We start from the raw sequence: 16,900 nt of genomic DNA on the forward strand, positions 1-16,900 counted from the left end.
AAGAGGAACCGCTAGACATACCCTCATCACCCAAATGCTCTGCTCAATAAGAGAAAAAAATATAGGTAGCCAACAGGCTCACCTTTTACCCTGTTTAATGAGCTGCAGTGAAGTTGAAGCAGTTAGTAGAAATGTATTCTCACAAATGGATTGTCAATGTTATAGGGAGCATGGCACAGTACTAAGAGATGGGGAAATGCAAAGCATGAGGCATGATACCTCACACAAATCTCAAGAGACTCCCTCTAGCGGTGAAAACATCAGATTCACCTGGGCAAAAAGAAGAGGAACATTAAATCTGGAATAGTCAAGAAAGGTCATCCCAATGTACTCAGAAGATAACCACACTGTTGCAGATTTATAGTTATCTATAGTGGCGGAACTCTCCTTAGGGGAGTTTCTTCTCTCTCCAGGCAAACATCCCATCCATTTGCTGTGATTTGTAAGGAATACCTTACCTTATTAGGTGCAACGTAGCTGGCAATCTTCAGCTATGTGGACATTTTTTTAATGTAAATAACATGAAATATTGATGCAAATGATTATGAAAAAGAGCAGCCCAACAACACAGCATATTAATCCAATCCATCTTTTTATTTTGCGAAAAAACACACAAAAAAAGAGACAACATTCACATATTGTATTTCTGGTTGATATACCTGAATTACTCCATAGTCACATAACTCTTTATGCAAGTTAAGGATTTCTGATAATCCGCACAATGTTTTATCCATTTTGGATTTGTTCCTACATCAGGTACACCAACTGGGTTTATTTTTTATGTCACCTCCCTAGAGTTTTGGTACCTTTTCACATATGGTCATAGGAGATGAATAAACTTGTTTTTCACAGATATGAGAGAACTCCTGTACACTTTCCTTCAAGAATTAGGCAGACAATACAAAAGGCAGCCCTTGAAACATAAAACATATGCACAGCCAGTTTAAATATTCACAGGCATGTAATTTTATTTTGGAGATGGGCCAACAAGACATTAATAGGTTTTAAAAGTTTGTGACCTTTACCAAAATGGAGTGGTTTCCCCAGCAATTAAAAATTACACAGCACAGACTAAATAAGTGACCTTGAAGGCAAAGAAAAATGATGTTCTTAAACAAAGTAAACATACGTCCAAGAACTTAATTAAACGCTAGTTTGATATTACACTTAAAAATAGCACATGAAAAAGTTTAAGTATTGACCAGGTCCTTGTAACAGACATGTAAAAGAATCCTCACTCTCCCACTAAGAGTACAGGCAGATAGTGGAGGTACTTTGGTCTTGAACTGAAAGTTTAATATTAAAATACAACTATATATATAAAAATATGTACAAAAACATAAAGAGGATTAGGTTTGGTCCAGCAAAAAAGAGAAAAACACTTTTCCTCATCATTTAATTCACCCTGTGGCTTTAATTCCAGCAAGACTCATATAATCTTTAAGATGCTTCTCCGTCATTCAGATGTTACATAAGGCAAGGGTTAATACTGCTATAACCTGAGACCTACAATAAAGGCACTTTTTAATCCTAAATAGCAGGGTTGTTTTGCATGGAAGAAATCAAAGGGGATCCTCACCCCGAGCAACCCCTGTAACTACTATTAGAATATATAATTAAAAAGTGGCAGCTTTGTTTATTAAAATAAAATCATGGTAGTGTATAATTCTTATTTTACACTTCAAACCATGTACAAAAATGTGAATTTTCACATCCACATGATATGAACTACTGTAGTATTGTTGTAAGAGATGAATTCAAAAGCCCATGATAGCACAAGACTGCTACCCCCAACCTCAGATGAATCATATTGTACCAGAGGATTAGAATTCCTGCTCCTGAGCATAGTGATGCTGTGAGTAGCCCTCCTCCTCATCCGAGTTTGTTTGAGACAGATTGTTAGGGTTGCCCTGGGGACAATATTTGGGGTCATAAATCTGCCGTCCAAGGCCAAAAATCTGCCCACTCTGGTTGGCGCCCTGATTGTAACCCATCTGCAGCGACATGGATGAGTTATCACATTTTTCTGTTCCTGTTTTGGTATCGTATATGTGACGCCGGGTCCCGGGAGCAGTCATACCCACCTAGAAGATTGTACAATACATTATAAATGGTAGTGACCGCACTTAAGTGCACTGTAAGTAATAGAGGCATTGCCACACATTGGTGATAATCGACATACAAACCACGGTATGAATAAATAATGACTAATACAGCATGGGGCGCATATACATGGGGAGAAAAATATATATATATGTATATAAACTGTGCAACGGTATAAACTGTGTACGGTATAAACTAAAAGTTATAGATTTATACAACATAAGTTGTGCTATTAATCATTTTAAACACCAGAGGAGTGTTTTTCTGGGTTGCTGCAGTACTTTGGGAATCTTTTTTTTATTATTTATTCACTTGTTTATGGAATTGTTTTTTCACTCTTTGTGTAAAAACTACGAAGGAAATAAGCATATGTAAACCAGTAAATATAAAACGTATTTATATTTTGAGCCTTCGCTACACTTTCATATACACAAAACAAAAACCATTAATGGGGAATCCTATTCTCTTACCTGGCTGGCGCCTTTGTTGGTACCCATTTGCAGGCTGATAGTGGAATGGTCCATAGGTGCAAGAATGTTATGCTTTGGGTCGTACAGATGCCTTCTTGTACCATATGCAGTCATCCCAGATTGGCTGGCACACTTGTTTGTACCCATCTGTGAGACAGATTGAAAGGCGTTAACCAGGGCAGAGACTGCACTCTACAGTACAATCAGAAAGTTTACTTCCTACCAATGCTGATAGACAGCTCTCCCGCATGCTAACTCCTCCTTACAGCTTTTCTCACCTGTAGCCCAATAACGCACTGTCCTGCTTTCTTTGTGTGCTCATCAAAGTTTCTCTCTTGCTTCTCCGAGTATTTCACACCAATGTCAACGTCACTCTGCAGACCTCGCGTTTTTGCCTAAGAGGTAAAGAATATATAAGAAACACGTTAAAAACATCAAAAATATATAATGAATTTGTAGGATAAAATATGCCTTATCAGGTGTGCATGTCTCAAGAGACTCTCCAAAGCTCCATGTTACATCCTACAAAACACTTGTCTCTGTAGTATTTTAGGCAAATATGGGTTATCTACAAAGTAGTCTCCCTTGTCGATACTCACCAATCCGGCTAGCGCCAGCAAAGACACTTGTACTTGTGTCATATTTCCATTCTCAAAGAGATCATTGGCTTCAAATAGATCTACAGATTTCATCCCATACAGAGACATGGCTTTGATGAAGTTGGAGAGGTTCTCAAGCTGAAATAGAAATCAGAGTTTTTTGTAAGAAGGGTGGGGGGAAGCCATATATACAATCACTTACAGTGTATTTGTATTTTAATCTTTTAAGGATGATTGCGTTATGATGAAATATCCCCTGAATGTTTTTGATAGAATGTCAATTCAACATTCATGGAAATCTTTGAACTACACATGATCTGGGGACACCCCAGCACGATCAATATTAATCTTGCCAAATTATCCCTAAAAGTTTAATGAATCACCTTACTCCTGCAGTCACAACTTCTTACCTGGTGCCAGTTTTGTTTGGAGACATTTATTTTTGGGATCGAGTTCGGTCTGAGTTTGTTCATGAGTCTACAGGATCAAAAAATGACAGGAGGTTAATAAATTTGGTCCATAAGCAGAGGTCTTTAACATTTCTTTCCACCTTTTACTGTTCCAGGTGGGCATCATAGGATGCTTAGCGTCTAAAGTTGGTGATTTACTAAATTGTTGACTTTGACTACTGTATGGTAGAGAACCTGCTGGGTCATAGTAACAAGATCAAAAGAGCTGTATGCAGCTGACCCTTTATGTTCCGTGGGGTAGGGGCAAGTGGACTAACACCTGCCCCCCCCCACGTGGTTTGGCACCAGAACTCTACACACAGCAAATGTTTAGGGGTTTATCCACTAAAAATTATGCACATCCAATCTGACAGGTGAGTTTGCAGTTGCAAACTTGCATGAGCTGAACAAAATGTCCAAAGCATATGTTTACTACTGCCAAGACTAAGCTTGGAAACAGATGCTAAACCCCACTTACAAAACTTAAAAATAATAAAATAAAAATAAAAATAGCAGTTCACACCAATACCAAGCCATCAGCGGCGCCTTATACTCACTCGCACAGGATGACACCATCCTTTAACCCTTTTTGGAAGTCTGGCCCAATGGACATTCCAGTGACCTCTTCTATCCAGACCTTCAGCTCCACCTCTGTGGAAGGGTCATACTTCTGTGCAAGCTGAAAACAGACAGACAACAAAGCTATTTTATTAAAATGAACAGCTTGATTCTCCACATTTCCCCCATGGCTCAACGTGTGCGTGTAATGCTACCCATATTGAGTAATTATCCCTGTTTCACCCCGTAAGCAAAGAAACCAAACTGAAAAGGGCGTGCGGTATAGAGTCACGATGTAGAACACCACCTCAGATCTACCAGGACAGATATACAAAAACCCTTTTGTTGCCCCAACATACAAAGTCATTAAAAATAATGCGGTTAAGTAAAAAAAACAAAAAAATAAAAAAACACATCTTGGACCTTCTGTCCATCCCTATTCATAATACAACAATCTCTTCCCACACAGCTAGAGGCTTTGCGTGGAAAGCAACACTGCCGCCACGCATCACGAACGTGGGTTTCTTGGTCAGTAAAGGATTTCAGATATTGTTCATTTCCCCTTTCATTGTGCACCCCTTCCTGTCTTGCAATCACGCAGCTTCCTTCACCTGGTGTTACTCTGCACAACGTATCTGAAGACACCGAGCATTGCCTTCTGAAGATTCTGTATGCTGCGGCACAGAGCGGCCACTTTTAACGGGTCTCTAGAGAAGTCTGGCCATAGTGCTACTAGTGTTTACGAAAACATATTCCGGGTAAATAATGTGCTGTTGAGGGCATATTAAAAAGATTTATATTAGCATCACTCAGACAGGGTACGTTCCTTCTCATTAGATCAGAATTGCGCCGCCGGGAGAGTCATCTTGCACTGAAGAATAGGTGAGTGTCATTATAGTTGTATTTCCTTCCTCACTAAACTTCAATCGTACTATCTAGAATCAAAAACCCCTTCCTGTAGAATGTTGGGTTTCTATTCTTTCACCAGGCAAGACAAACTTTTTTTTTTAATGCTGTGTGTAGACCCATTGTACAGAGCTACAGAATATGATGGTTCCATATAAAACCATAAATAGGAATAATAGATGGCAAGATGCTCTAGTACAGGGCTCGACAAATCACAGGCGCCAGGTCGCCTAGGTGTTTGTCAGCCTCTGATCCCGGGGGGCGCTGCTGTCTGCCCAGGAGTCTGGGCAGACAGCACGGAGTGATTCTGTAGGCTGAAACCGCGATTGCAGGAAAACCTGCAATTGCGATTTCAGCTGCTGCAGGCAGCTTCAGGAAAGGGGGTTGAGTGCTGATTGGGTCCCCACACAAGTGTGGGGACCTGACACAACATCCCCCTGCTGCCTGATCGCTCCATGAGAGCGGAAGTGCAGCCTTAACCCCTTCAATGCCGCGATCGTGGCATTTTAGGGGTTAATTCCCATTTTGTATGGGGCTCTACTGCTGGTGGTCTGCCTGGAAGCCCAGGCAGGCCAGCAACAGCAAAAACGAGCCCGCACAAGCCCTGTGATGACTCCTGTAGGCATGGAAGCATACAGCAGTCATCAAAGAGACTCCCCCTGCAATGGCTGGTCTATAGAGCAGCAATTGTGTCCCAGCTTCCAGAGGCAGCTTCAGGGACAGGGGAGAGGGTTCTTCGGTTTCCACATGAGTGTGGACACCAGCCCCAACACCCCCCTGCTGCCTGATCGCTCCATGAGAGCAACAGTGCAGCGTTAACCCCTTCAATTCCACAATTGTGTATAACACATTCGTGGCATTGCAGGGGTTAACATTTGTCCCCACAAGCTTGTGGGGACTAAATATCAGTCAATGCTGTGTCCAATGGAACATCAGCATTGAAAGCGTTAAAAAAATAAATTAAATAAAAAAAAAAAAACAACAACAACAAAAAACAGCACTGACCTGAAAGTCTAGGGTGCGAAAGTCCTTACTGCGAGTTTAGGAAGTGGGCTGATAATGATCAGATCACTCCTGACCAACTGTTAGTTTAAAAAAAAATCCTGGCTCCTAACTTTTTTAACTTGCCCCTAGATTCACAACAAATTTGTCAAGCTCTGCTCTAGTAAGTGAATTAGGACATGGTGCATGAATTACCGATGTACGTGCCAGCCATGATATGCATTGGAATGTTTTTTTTGCACAAATACCAGTCTCCCTGTCCCCCAGATATCTGCCTTGCTGGAGACATGTTCCGACAAACATTTCTCTGGCTCAGCACCGCTCGTCAGCTCTAATGAGTGACGAGACACCCTGCAGAGAGAATGATTTTAATAGGTGCATTCCCACGAGTGATTGGCTAGTGGTTTTTGGGAGGTAACTCTACTATGCATTTATTGTTTGGCACAGTAGACTACAAGTGTAGGTTAGCTTTTGTATACTATACGATTACAGCATATGACAGGTGACCAGTCCCCTTTTTGTGTTGCCTCCCTAGAAAACATGGGGGGGGGTTCTGCAGAATTAATGTGCCCCTTCCCTCCACCCCCTAGCTATCGTCAGTGCACGCGATATACTTACCTCCAGTCAGGACCGGCACTGGCTCAGTGAACGATGTGGGTGGCTGCTTCAAGCGGCCAATCAGTGGCAAGAATCACTGGACCAAAAGGATGAGAGCAGCTGCAGAGCTGCAGCTTCAATATCAGGTAGGTCCGTTTTTATCTTGGAAGGATATATAGTAAGGTACTCATTGATTAATACACATTCTTCTTTAGCGGGGCTGCCAGTAAGGACTGATTTGGTGTCTAAATACCCCAAGTGGACACACTGCGCGCCATTCACTATTATGTTTAAAGGGACAACTCTGCCACTCACAGGACTCAAGCTGCAGTGAATGTCCTACAAGCCATCTTCAGGTTTAGTTCAGCTCAGCTAATGGGTTCCATCAGATAAAAGCATTCTAAACTATTTACTTAAGCCCAGCTAGGCCAGACCCAACACTTCACACGTCACCTCTTAAGATCATACATTCAAAGCGTATGACAAAACTAGAATAGACAAAGATAAACTAATCCTTCAAGTTACGAGGGCCCTGCTTGCAAGCAGTATGAATCACACCTTTCTGCAAGTATGATCGCAAGTGAAACTCCTCGCCTAGTAGGCTGAGTACTACTGCGAGCATTGGAGCCCACGGGTACATCTCTTGTATGGATAAATGCTGGCTGAGTATCATGGGAGTTATAGTTCCACTTCAGGGAAAACTACATTATGCCCTGAAGTGCTTTTTTTTTCTTCCACAAATAATGCTGTCCTTCCCTTAGAGGGTTAAAATATGGTCCTGAGATTTCCAGATAGAGGGAGAGTGACCAAGGAGTTGGAAGGCTGAGATGGGGCAGCAATCCAGAGAATTGTTAACGAAAGATAACCGTCCCGGACGGTTACCGGAGAAACGTACATTTTGGGAAGTTTCGGTAAATCCGTGTTTGCTTGGGTGGGGTCTCAGTAAAGTGATGACGAGAAGACGGTAAGCCAAGGTGTGTCCGCAGGGGTGCACTTCAGGAGCATTGTGTTCTCCCTGCGCCTCAACTCGGAGCCCTGCCACCTGATTAATTTAATTACCCCTACTAATTAGCAGTTGTATTTAGCTGCACGTCCCGTAAGTTATCCTACGACCCCTGAACAACCCCTCAGGACCCACCAGTTACCCGCCAATGTCTTTAACCCCAGAGCCCATTCCCTGTGAAGAGATGCGCAACTCCACACTTCCCTTCCCGGGAATCCATACTCCCTTGTCACCAATCATCAGCGACCTCTAACTTCTCTAGAGCCCCCGACACCTTTCCCGGCAGCTGCGGTCCCCAAACCTTACCTTGTTCTTCACCTCTGCAGACAGGCCGTAAGAAGGGCCCTTGTTGAATTGGGTACTCATCTTGTACCTGAGGGAGGTAGGGAGCTGTTTCGCTTTACTTCGGATTACTCTTCACTCGGCCGAGTGAGATACTTTTTCTTTGTCTGTCCCTCCCCCTAACTTGTACTCAATCAGTCTGTCTCCGTCTGAGTCAGTTTCCTCTGATTGAGTCAGTGTCTGTCCCAGAAGCCCCGCCCGCTGCAATCTCACTGGCTGGTTAATAAAATGCCCATATATGAGCATATAGCTCCGAATTCCTCAGAACGGGTATTTCCTGCATGTCCCAAAATCCTCCCAAAGCATCCGGCCGGGGAATCAGGTACTTATTCTGAGTATACAGGTATATATACCTCCAGTGTACACATTACACAATATCCACAATAACACACCTGTGTAAAGCCCTAGCCAAGGAATGCAACAGGAAATATTACACAAAACTACATATATATATATATATATATATATATATATTCAATGGCCACTTTATTAGATTCACCTGTTCAATTGTTGTTAACACAAATAGCTAGTCAGCCAGTCACATGGCAGCAACTCAATGCATTTAGGCATGTAGACGTGGTCAAGACAACTTGCTGAAGTTCAAATTGAGCATCAGAATGGGGAAGAAAGAGTATTTAAGTGACTTTGAACTTGGCATGGTTGTTGGTACCAGATGGGCTGGTCTAACTATTTCAGAAACCGCTGATCTACTGGGATTTTCACGCACATCTTCAAGAATGGTCCGAAAAAGAGAATATCCAGTGAGCGGCAGTTGTGTGGACATAAGTGCCTTGTTGATGTCGGGGGTCAGAGGAGAATTGGCAGACTGGTTTGAGGTGACAGAAAGGCAACAGTAACTCAAATAACCACTCGTTACAACCAAAGAATGCAGAATATCATCTCTGAATGCACAACATGTTGAACCTTGAAGGGCTACAGCAGCAGAAAACCACACCGGGTGTCACTCTTGTAGGCTAAGGACAGAAAACTGAGACTACAATTTGCACTGGCTCAATAAAATTGGACAATGGAAGACTGGAAGAACATTGCTTGGTCTGATGAGTCTCTATTCCAGCTGCGACATTCAGATGGCAGGGTCAGAATTTGTTGTAAACAACATGAAAGCATGGATCCATCCTGCCTTGTATCAACGGTTCAGGCTGGCGGTGTTGGTGGTGTAATGGTGTCGGGGACATATTCTTGACACACTTTTGGTCCCTTAGTACCAATTGAGCATTGTTTAAACCTGAATATTGTTGCTCACCATGTCCATCCCTTTGTGACCACAGTGCATCCATCTCCTGATGGCTTCTTCTGACAGGATAATGCACCTTATCACATCATATCAAACTGGTTTCTTGAACATGACAATGAATTCACTGTCCTCCAATGGCCTCCACAGTCACCACATCTCAATCCAATAGAGCGCCTTTGGGGTGTGGTGGAACGGGAGGTTCTCATCATGGAGGTGCAGCCGACAAATCTGCAGCAACTGCATGATGTCATCACGGCCATATGGACCAAAATATCTGGGGAATGTTACCAGCACTTTGTAGAAAGTATGCCACGAAGAATGAAGGGGTCCAACCCAGTACTAGCAAAGTGTACCTAATAAAGTGGCCAGTGAGTGTGTGTATATATACTGTATTTGCTCAATTATAAGACGAGTTTTTTTTTAGACCAAATGCAGCAGAGGTTGTCTACGCGCATACCTTCCCCGGCTGCCAGAGAGGAGAATTCCCTACAGAGCCAGACGGCGAACGTCCGTTCGATGAACGCAGACAACCCCCGCTACTGCTTGTACTTCCGCCGTAGCGTCTACGCAGCGCTGGCGTCACATGACCTTCGCGTTGTATGGGTGGCACAAGGCTTTTCTGCAGGCAGATATGCTTTTTAACCCCCTGTATGCCACTCTGCCTCCAGAAATGCCTTATACCCCCCCTATATGCCTCTTATCCCATGATCTGTCTTTTAACCCCCTATATGCCAGAGTGGCATATAGGGGTATAAGGCATTTCTGGAGGCAGAGTGGCATATAGGGGTTAAAGGACATTTCTGGAGGCAGAGTGGCATAAAGGGGGTATAAGGCATATCATGGGACAGAGTGGCATATAGGGAGGCAGAGGGGCATATAGGAGGGTATAAGCAGGGCCGGCCTTTGGGGTGTGCGACCTGTGCGACCGCACAGGGTGCCACAATCCAGGGGGCGCCGCCGCCGCGGGGTCCGACGCCACCGTAGCGTACCTAGCGGGGGGGGCACTCCGCACCGGGTGCCGCTCATCAGGGGGGCACCCGGCACCCCTCCAGAGACGGACAGTAATGTCCGCCGCTGGAGGAGCAGGCTCGCAAGGGAGCGGTATCGGAGGTCTTTAACAGACCTCCGGCTCCCTTGAGTGATTTTAAGCCGGTTCAAGGATCTCCCTTGAACCCGGTTTAAAATCACTCAAGGGAGCCGGAGGTCTGTTATAGACCTCCGATACCGCTCCCTTGTGATCCGCGCGGCAACAGCTGCTGTGCGCCGGGGTTTGTTATCAGATCCCGGCGCACAACACTGAAGCCGCGCCCACCGCTGTCCGTGCCCTCTGACCCGGAAGAAGACAGAAGAACTGAAGAAGAGGAGCGAAGAGAAGGAAAAGGAGCTGTAAGGAGAAAAGAGGAAAGGTAGGAAAGCATTCAGTGAGAGTGGATTGGTGTATGTGTGGATTGGTATATGTGTGGATTAGTGTACGTGTGGATTGGTATATGTGTGGATTGGTATATGTGTGGATTGGTATGTGTGTGGATTAGTGTATATATGTGAATTGGTAAATGTGGATTGGTATATACGTGTGGATTGGTATATACATGTGGATTGGTATACGTGTGGATTGGTATATATGTGTGGATTGGTATATATGTGTGGATTAGTGTATATGTGTGGATTAGTGTATATGTGTGGATTAGTGTATATGTGTGGATTGGTACGCGTGTGGATTGGTACGCGTGTGGATTGGTACGCGTGTGGATTGGTACGCGTGTGGATTGGTACACGTGTGGATTAGTATATGTGTGGATTGGTAAATGTGTGAGAGTGATGGGTGTTATGCTGTACCATTTCCAATGTCTTTTTCATGATCTAATTATGCTCTAAAAGTACATCATAACTCCCATCATTCTATACTGTTCCATACAGTGGCAGAGCCTTGCACCCCCACCGCAGGACTCCTGAAAGGTAAGTGAACTTCAAAGAGGGAAAGGGTAGATAGTTAGGAGGGGGTAGATAGGGAGAAGGGAGTGAGACAGGGGAAAGGGGGTAGATAGGGAGAAGGGAGTGAGAAGGGGTAGATAGGGCAATCATACTCCTATCATGCCAAGTCTGCGAGTACATCCTGGAATCTGGGCATGATAGGAATGTGATTGCTGTTAATCATATATATATATATATATATATATATATAATATTGTTGTTTAATTGGTTTGTCCTATTTTGGTGTGTTACTTACTTTAAATAAAAGTGTTAGATTTTTTTATGGTGTGGGGGGGTCATATTCGGTTTTGGCCAGGTAAATGCTGCACTTTCGGTTTCAGTCCAGAATTCATTTCGGTGCATCCCTACTACTAAGCCAGACAATGAAGTGGTAGGCCTACACCACATCAATGTTTGGCATAGTATATAGTGATTGGGGTTTTGTTACACGTTTTGTTACAAGTTTTTATTCCTTTCTTTTTTTGGGATGGGGGGGCGCCAGAGGAGTAGTCCGCACAGGGCGCCAGAACACCTAAGGCCGGCTCTGGGTATAAGGCATATCAGGGAGGCAGAGTGGTAAGCCTGGGGGCAGATGTGCATAACTGGGGGGGCAGGTTGGCAAATAAAAACAAAAAAAAATATTTTTCTCAATCGTAGCTTTTATTAAATATGAAAAAATACTTTACATGAATTCATATTTACTAGAAAAACTTTTTTTCCTATAGGGTCGTCTTATATTCAAGCTTTTTCTTTTTTTCCTAAATCAATATTCAGATTTTGGGGGGTCGTCTTATCAGGGCCAGCCGCCTGGGGCGAATTTTAAAATGCCCCCCCCTTATCTACCCTTCCTCTCCCTCCGCCCCCTCCCTTGTATTTACCTTTCAGCAGTCCTGCGGCGAGTCTCCCTGTTCGGTCTCGGTGCCGGCTTGTAATGCTGAGCGCCGGAAATCTTCCGGCACTCAGCATTACAAGCCGGCACCGAGGCCGAACAGGGAGACTCGCCGCAGAGGAGAGAGAGAGGTGCGTCGAGCGGGTACTGACAGCTCGGTAAGCGAAAACCACTCGGCGCCCCTTTCTCTCTCTTTCGGTTTAAAAAAAAAAAGAAAAAAAAAGGGGCTTGGAGCGGTTGCCCCACTCGGCTCCATTGTCGGGCCGGCCCTGCGTCTTATAATCAAGCAAATACGGTGTGTGTGTGTATATATATATATATAGTGTGTGTTCATAACACCTAGTTCACAGTCACAGGGAGTCCTGACTGTGAATCTGTATGGAAAAATCCCATCACCTTATTGGTATCTCTATGTCAATACATTTTATTGGGCCAGCGTAGAAAATTATATAAAGTCACATAACCTTTGGGAACCTTTGAGGTCTCTTATTTGGATGGAACTCATCAGCAGTAGAGATCGGTGAGGTCCACAGACTGGGGATGAGTTAACAGTTTAAGACCCGACACGTTAAGTTTTAATACAGCGTGCAGCCGCACACAGCAGAAGCCGATCTGCTGCCAAAGTTGCAGTATCAGTAAATATTTGGCCACCAGCTCACCATGCGTTTACAATATCTGGATATGCTTAAGGGACATTGCACCCACTTGATGCATAGAGATAGCCTTTTTGTTTTTGTGCGGTTCACCCTTATGCAGACCCCCGCCTACAGTGTTCACTGAGCCAGCACTGGAGCTGACTGGTGGTAAGTGGTGAAAAGGAGTAAATGCAGATTTCGGTGGTGCCCCCCTCCCCACTCTGACATAAACCCCTCCTAACTGAATAGTACAAACTCACTTTAACACTAACACACACAGCACCGTACATTCACACGCAGGCTAATATCATACATTATTACACACACACACACATTACACACATAATCACTCTAACACTACACACACACATACATACACTCCCTCTAACACTATATACTTACACATACATATACACAAACACACTCTCTTCTTGCCTCTCCCAATTTATTACATCATGTGAGCCCTGTCTTCAGTGCAGCTTGCACTTTCTGTGTGAGTTGCCATGCTCCTACCGGGGTATCACATAATGCATGTTACATGACCCAGCTGGGCACCTCTGTTACCGTGCACTCTCCCCATTGTAATAACACAGAGTCGCTACAGAGGCCAGCTCAGCATAGCCTCCCTAGACTGCATTAAATGGAGTGGGCACCTTTAAGACACAGGGCGCTGGGATATGACATCAATCCATTCAGGATGCCGACTGCGGGTGGGATGTCTGGAGGAACTGCCCTGGGCCTGGCTTAGGGCAGCTCCTCCAGCCATCCCACCCACAGTCGGCTTCCTGAATGGATTGATGCCATATCCCAGCGCCCTGTGTATTAACCCCTTCAGCCCCTTATGGACGTACTGGTACATCCAAAAAATGCATCCCAAGAATCCCCTTTGGACGTACCGGTACATCCTGCCCTTCTTGCAGCGGCGGGGACACACCCCTGCCGCTACACGGAGATCAGGCTGTCATTTGACAGCCTGGACTCCCCCAGGACAGCAGAAGCCAGCATCTCTGGCTTTCTGCTGCCCGATCTCCCGTAACAGCTTCCGGAACGAGCGCAAGATTGGGCACTCCCTTCCGGGTTGCATCACTGCGGAGGTCACCCGGAAGGTCGTCGGAGGACAGGGATATCCGATCGCTCCGATGAGGCACAGACACTGTGATCTCAATGCAAGTCTATGGGGACTTGCATAGAGATTACAGGGGGATTGCAGGGAGGAGAGTTTCTCACTCTTCTCCCATGCTGAAAAACTAAACAAAGAAAAACAAATGGTTAGTGATTAAAAAAAATCACTAAAATAATCCAATAAATAATAATTATAATAATAATACAATAAATTTAAAAAAAAACAATAAAGTGAGCTAAGTGATGTCATTGTGTAGCATTAATAACATGTTCAAGCGGTCCCCAAGAGGACCTCTAACCATTTTTACAAAAAATATATATAAAAACAATTTAAAAATACAAAAAATAAAATAATTTAAAAAAATATATAAAAAATAAAAGAAAAAAACTTACATCCCATTGCCCTAACACAACATCTAAAAAGTATAACCCTCCTGCCCCCTATCACAACCCCCAAACCCGTTAATCCATAAGCATAAAAATTCTATGAATAATGTACACCTTATAGGATGTTCCCTATAAGTGCTGGCAAAGTATGGAACATCTATATAAATTAGGTATTTCTGAAATCATCTAACTATGGTATCAAAAGAAAGCTCTATCTCTCCTTGAAAAAACAATATATAGTTTACATGGGTACACTATTCACAGGAAAAGAGAATAATCGCTGAACCGACATACCGCAAAAATGGCAAAATTGCTTGAGGTACCAAAAACCCCTGGGACTGAAGGGGTTAAAGGTGCCCACTCCATTTATGATCACATTTTCCCTACACTTTTACTATGCCTTAGATTAGTTAATTGATTGTTTTTCTTCTGTAACAGTATATTTAAGATATTTGTTTATGATACTCATAAGGGGGTACAAACCCCAATCTTTGGAGTTTTTTAAAGCAAGTGATTTGTAATTTCAAGTCACAGAAAGCATTCCTTTTGGAAGGTTAACCCTGGCTAAAAACATGGAACTGGCCCTACATATTGTAAAGTTCAATTGCTAAGGGGTTTGAGGAATTCTCATGCTGTAGCTATATGCGGGGCCAAGCCAGTCAGAAGAAACTTACTGGGTGTGGCTCATTGTAACAGTCTCTGTGAGATGAAACTGATTTGCCTACAGATTCAAGGTTTAGTGACTATACCCTTTAGTCTGTTCTCAGCTGAGCATATCTCACACTGTGCACTATAAGAAACAAAAGTCTCTGTGTAGTAACAATTTTCCTTTGCTCATGAAAACACGTTCCCACACTTACCCCTAAATGACCATACAAAATCAAGCTAAACATAGAAAGTGACGGCAGATAAGAACTATTCGACGCATCCAGTCTGCCCAACCTGAGTACTTTCCTTAGTACCTGCCCTTATCCTATATCTAGCTTGGCCTTATGCCTATCCCATGCTTGCTTAAATGTCTTTACTGTATTAACATCTACCACTTCTGCTGGGAGGCTATTCCATGCGTCCACTACCCTTTCCGTAAAGTAATATTTTCTGATGTTACCATTAAACCTTTGCCCCTCTAGTTTATGCTTGTGTCCTCTTGTTGTGGTAGTATTTCTCCTTTTAAATAAACTCTCTTCCTTTACCTTGTTGATTCCCTTTAAGTATTTAAATGTTTCTATCATATCCTCCCTGTCACGTCTTTCTTCCAGGCTATATAGGTTAAGATCCTTTAACCTGTCCTGGTAAGTTTTATCCTGTAATCCATGAACCATTTTATTAGCCCTTTTCTGAACTTTCTCCAACATTTCTATATCCTTCTGGAGATACGGTCTCCAGTACTGTACACAATACTCCAAGTGAGGTCTCACCAGTGATCTGTACAACGGCATAAGCACTTCCCTCTTCCTACTGCTAATACCTCTCGCTATACAACCAAGCATTCTGCTAGCATTACCTGCTGCTCTACTGCATTGTCTGCCTACCTTTAAATCCTCAGAAATAATTACCCCTAAATCCCTTTCCTCGCACGTTGAGGTTAGGACATTACGAAATATTCTATACTCTGCCCTTGATTTACATGTATTATTGTAAAGTAAAAGTGGGCCAGGCAGCCAGTGGCACAGCTTTAGCTGAGCTACAGATGAGCACACCCAGGAAAGTCCTGTCCACCCCCTAATTCCCCTGGTGACTTGCAAGAGGGCTTCATGTCACGGGGTCTCTCTCACATGTGAACAATAGTGTTCCCAGTAATTTAGAAGGGAGTGTTTTCCTGACTGTGATTATCTCTGGATTTGCAGCATTTTATTTGTTTACAAAGTCACTAACGCATATGAAAGTACTCACTAAGTACTTTAATATGCATTCATGTTTGATGAAGCTGTTTAAACTGTCCCTTAAGTAGCTTTAGTTACAGTTTCATCTCACTGACTTCACTTTACATTATAAAGAACCAACCACAGTGATCTTCAGCTCCAAGAATAGCTTAGATGGCCCTATATAAAGCATATTTAAAGCAGAGAGGTTTCTAGAAAGTCACCTCGCTGGCTGAAATATTTATTATGTAGGATCAACTCAGCCAATCTTAAAGATACATTTTGCAGGAATTACTGTATAACACATGAATTAAACCCACAACTTTCATGTCAGCTCCTAAACCCCACTTTAGTGAATAAACTAAACCTCAACAGACTAGACTAGTGGTCTACCCTAAGTGGGTTATCCATCTGAGAAATTTTACTGTGTGTACCAAGTGAAGGCACAAGTCAGAAGCACGCTCAGCCCAGCTCAGTGAGAGACAGTTTGTCTATACATGCCAAGCTAAGATGCTTTTTGTATTGGGCCCTCTTGTGTGCTTCTTAATGATGAGAAGAACTTGGCCTCTTGAGAGGGCTTACTAAGGTCTGATTCAGCACTGGCTTGGATCATGGTGCACAATGCCTGAGTTGCCCACCTCTGACCAGGACGAACATTGGTGGTTACAGAAAAAATGTAGTCTGAGGTGGAAAGGTAAAGCCCAAACATTTACTAAAAAGCTAGTAGAGCTTCCATTCGTGTAGAACAAT

General features: G+C 43.4%; 2 protein-coding genes across 2 annotated transcripts in view; both read right to left on the reverse strand.

The window, feature by feature from the left end:
* Positions 1-16,900, reverse strand: part of POLR2E (RNA polymerase II, I and III subunit E) — a 151,689-nt gene that overhangs the window by 88,612 nt on the left and 46,177 nt on the right. The gene's annotated exons all lie outside the window — the stretch shown is intronic.
* On the reverse strand, positions 576-8,202 carry CNN2 (calponin 2). The gene is made up of 7 exons (XM_053464711.1): positions 7,994-8,202; positions 4,179-4,300; positions 3,583-3,649; positions 3,173-3,310; positions 2,852-2,968; positions 2,574-2,720; positions 576-2,084 (listed from the first exon to the last, which is right to left on the reverse strand). The coding sequence occupies exons 1-7, from the start codon at positions 8,051-8,053 to the stop codon at positions 1,824-1,826; spliced, it is 912 nt and encodes a 303-aa protein (XP_053320686.1). The 5' UTR covers positions 8,054-8,202; the 3' UTR covers positions 576-1,823.

This window comes from Spea bombifrons, chromosome 1, assembly GCF_027358695.1.
Source record: "Spea bombifrons isolate aSpeBom1 chromosome 1, aSpeBom1.2.pri, whole genome shotgun sequence".
In the NCBI taxonomy this organism is placed as follows: domain Eukaryota; kingdom Metazoa; phylum Chordata; class Amphibia; order Anura; family Pelobatidae; genus Spea; species Spea bombifrons.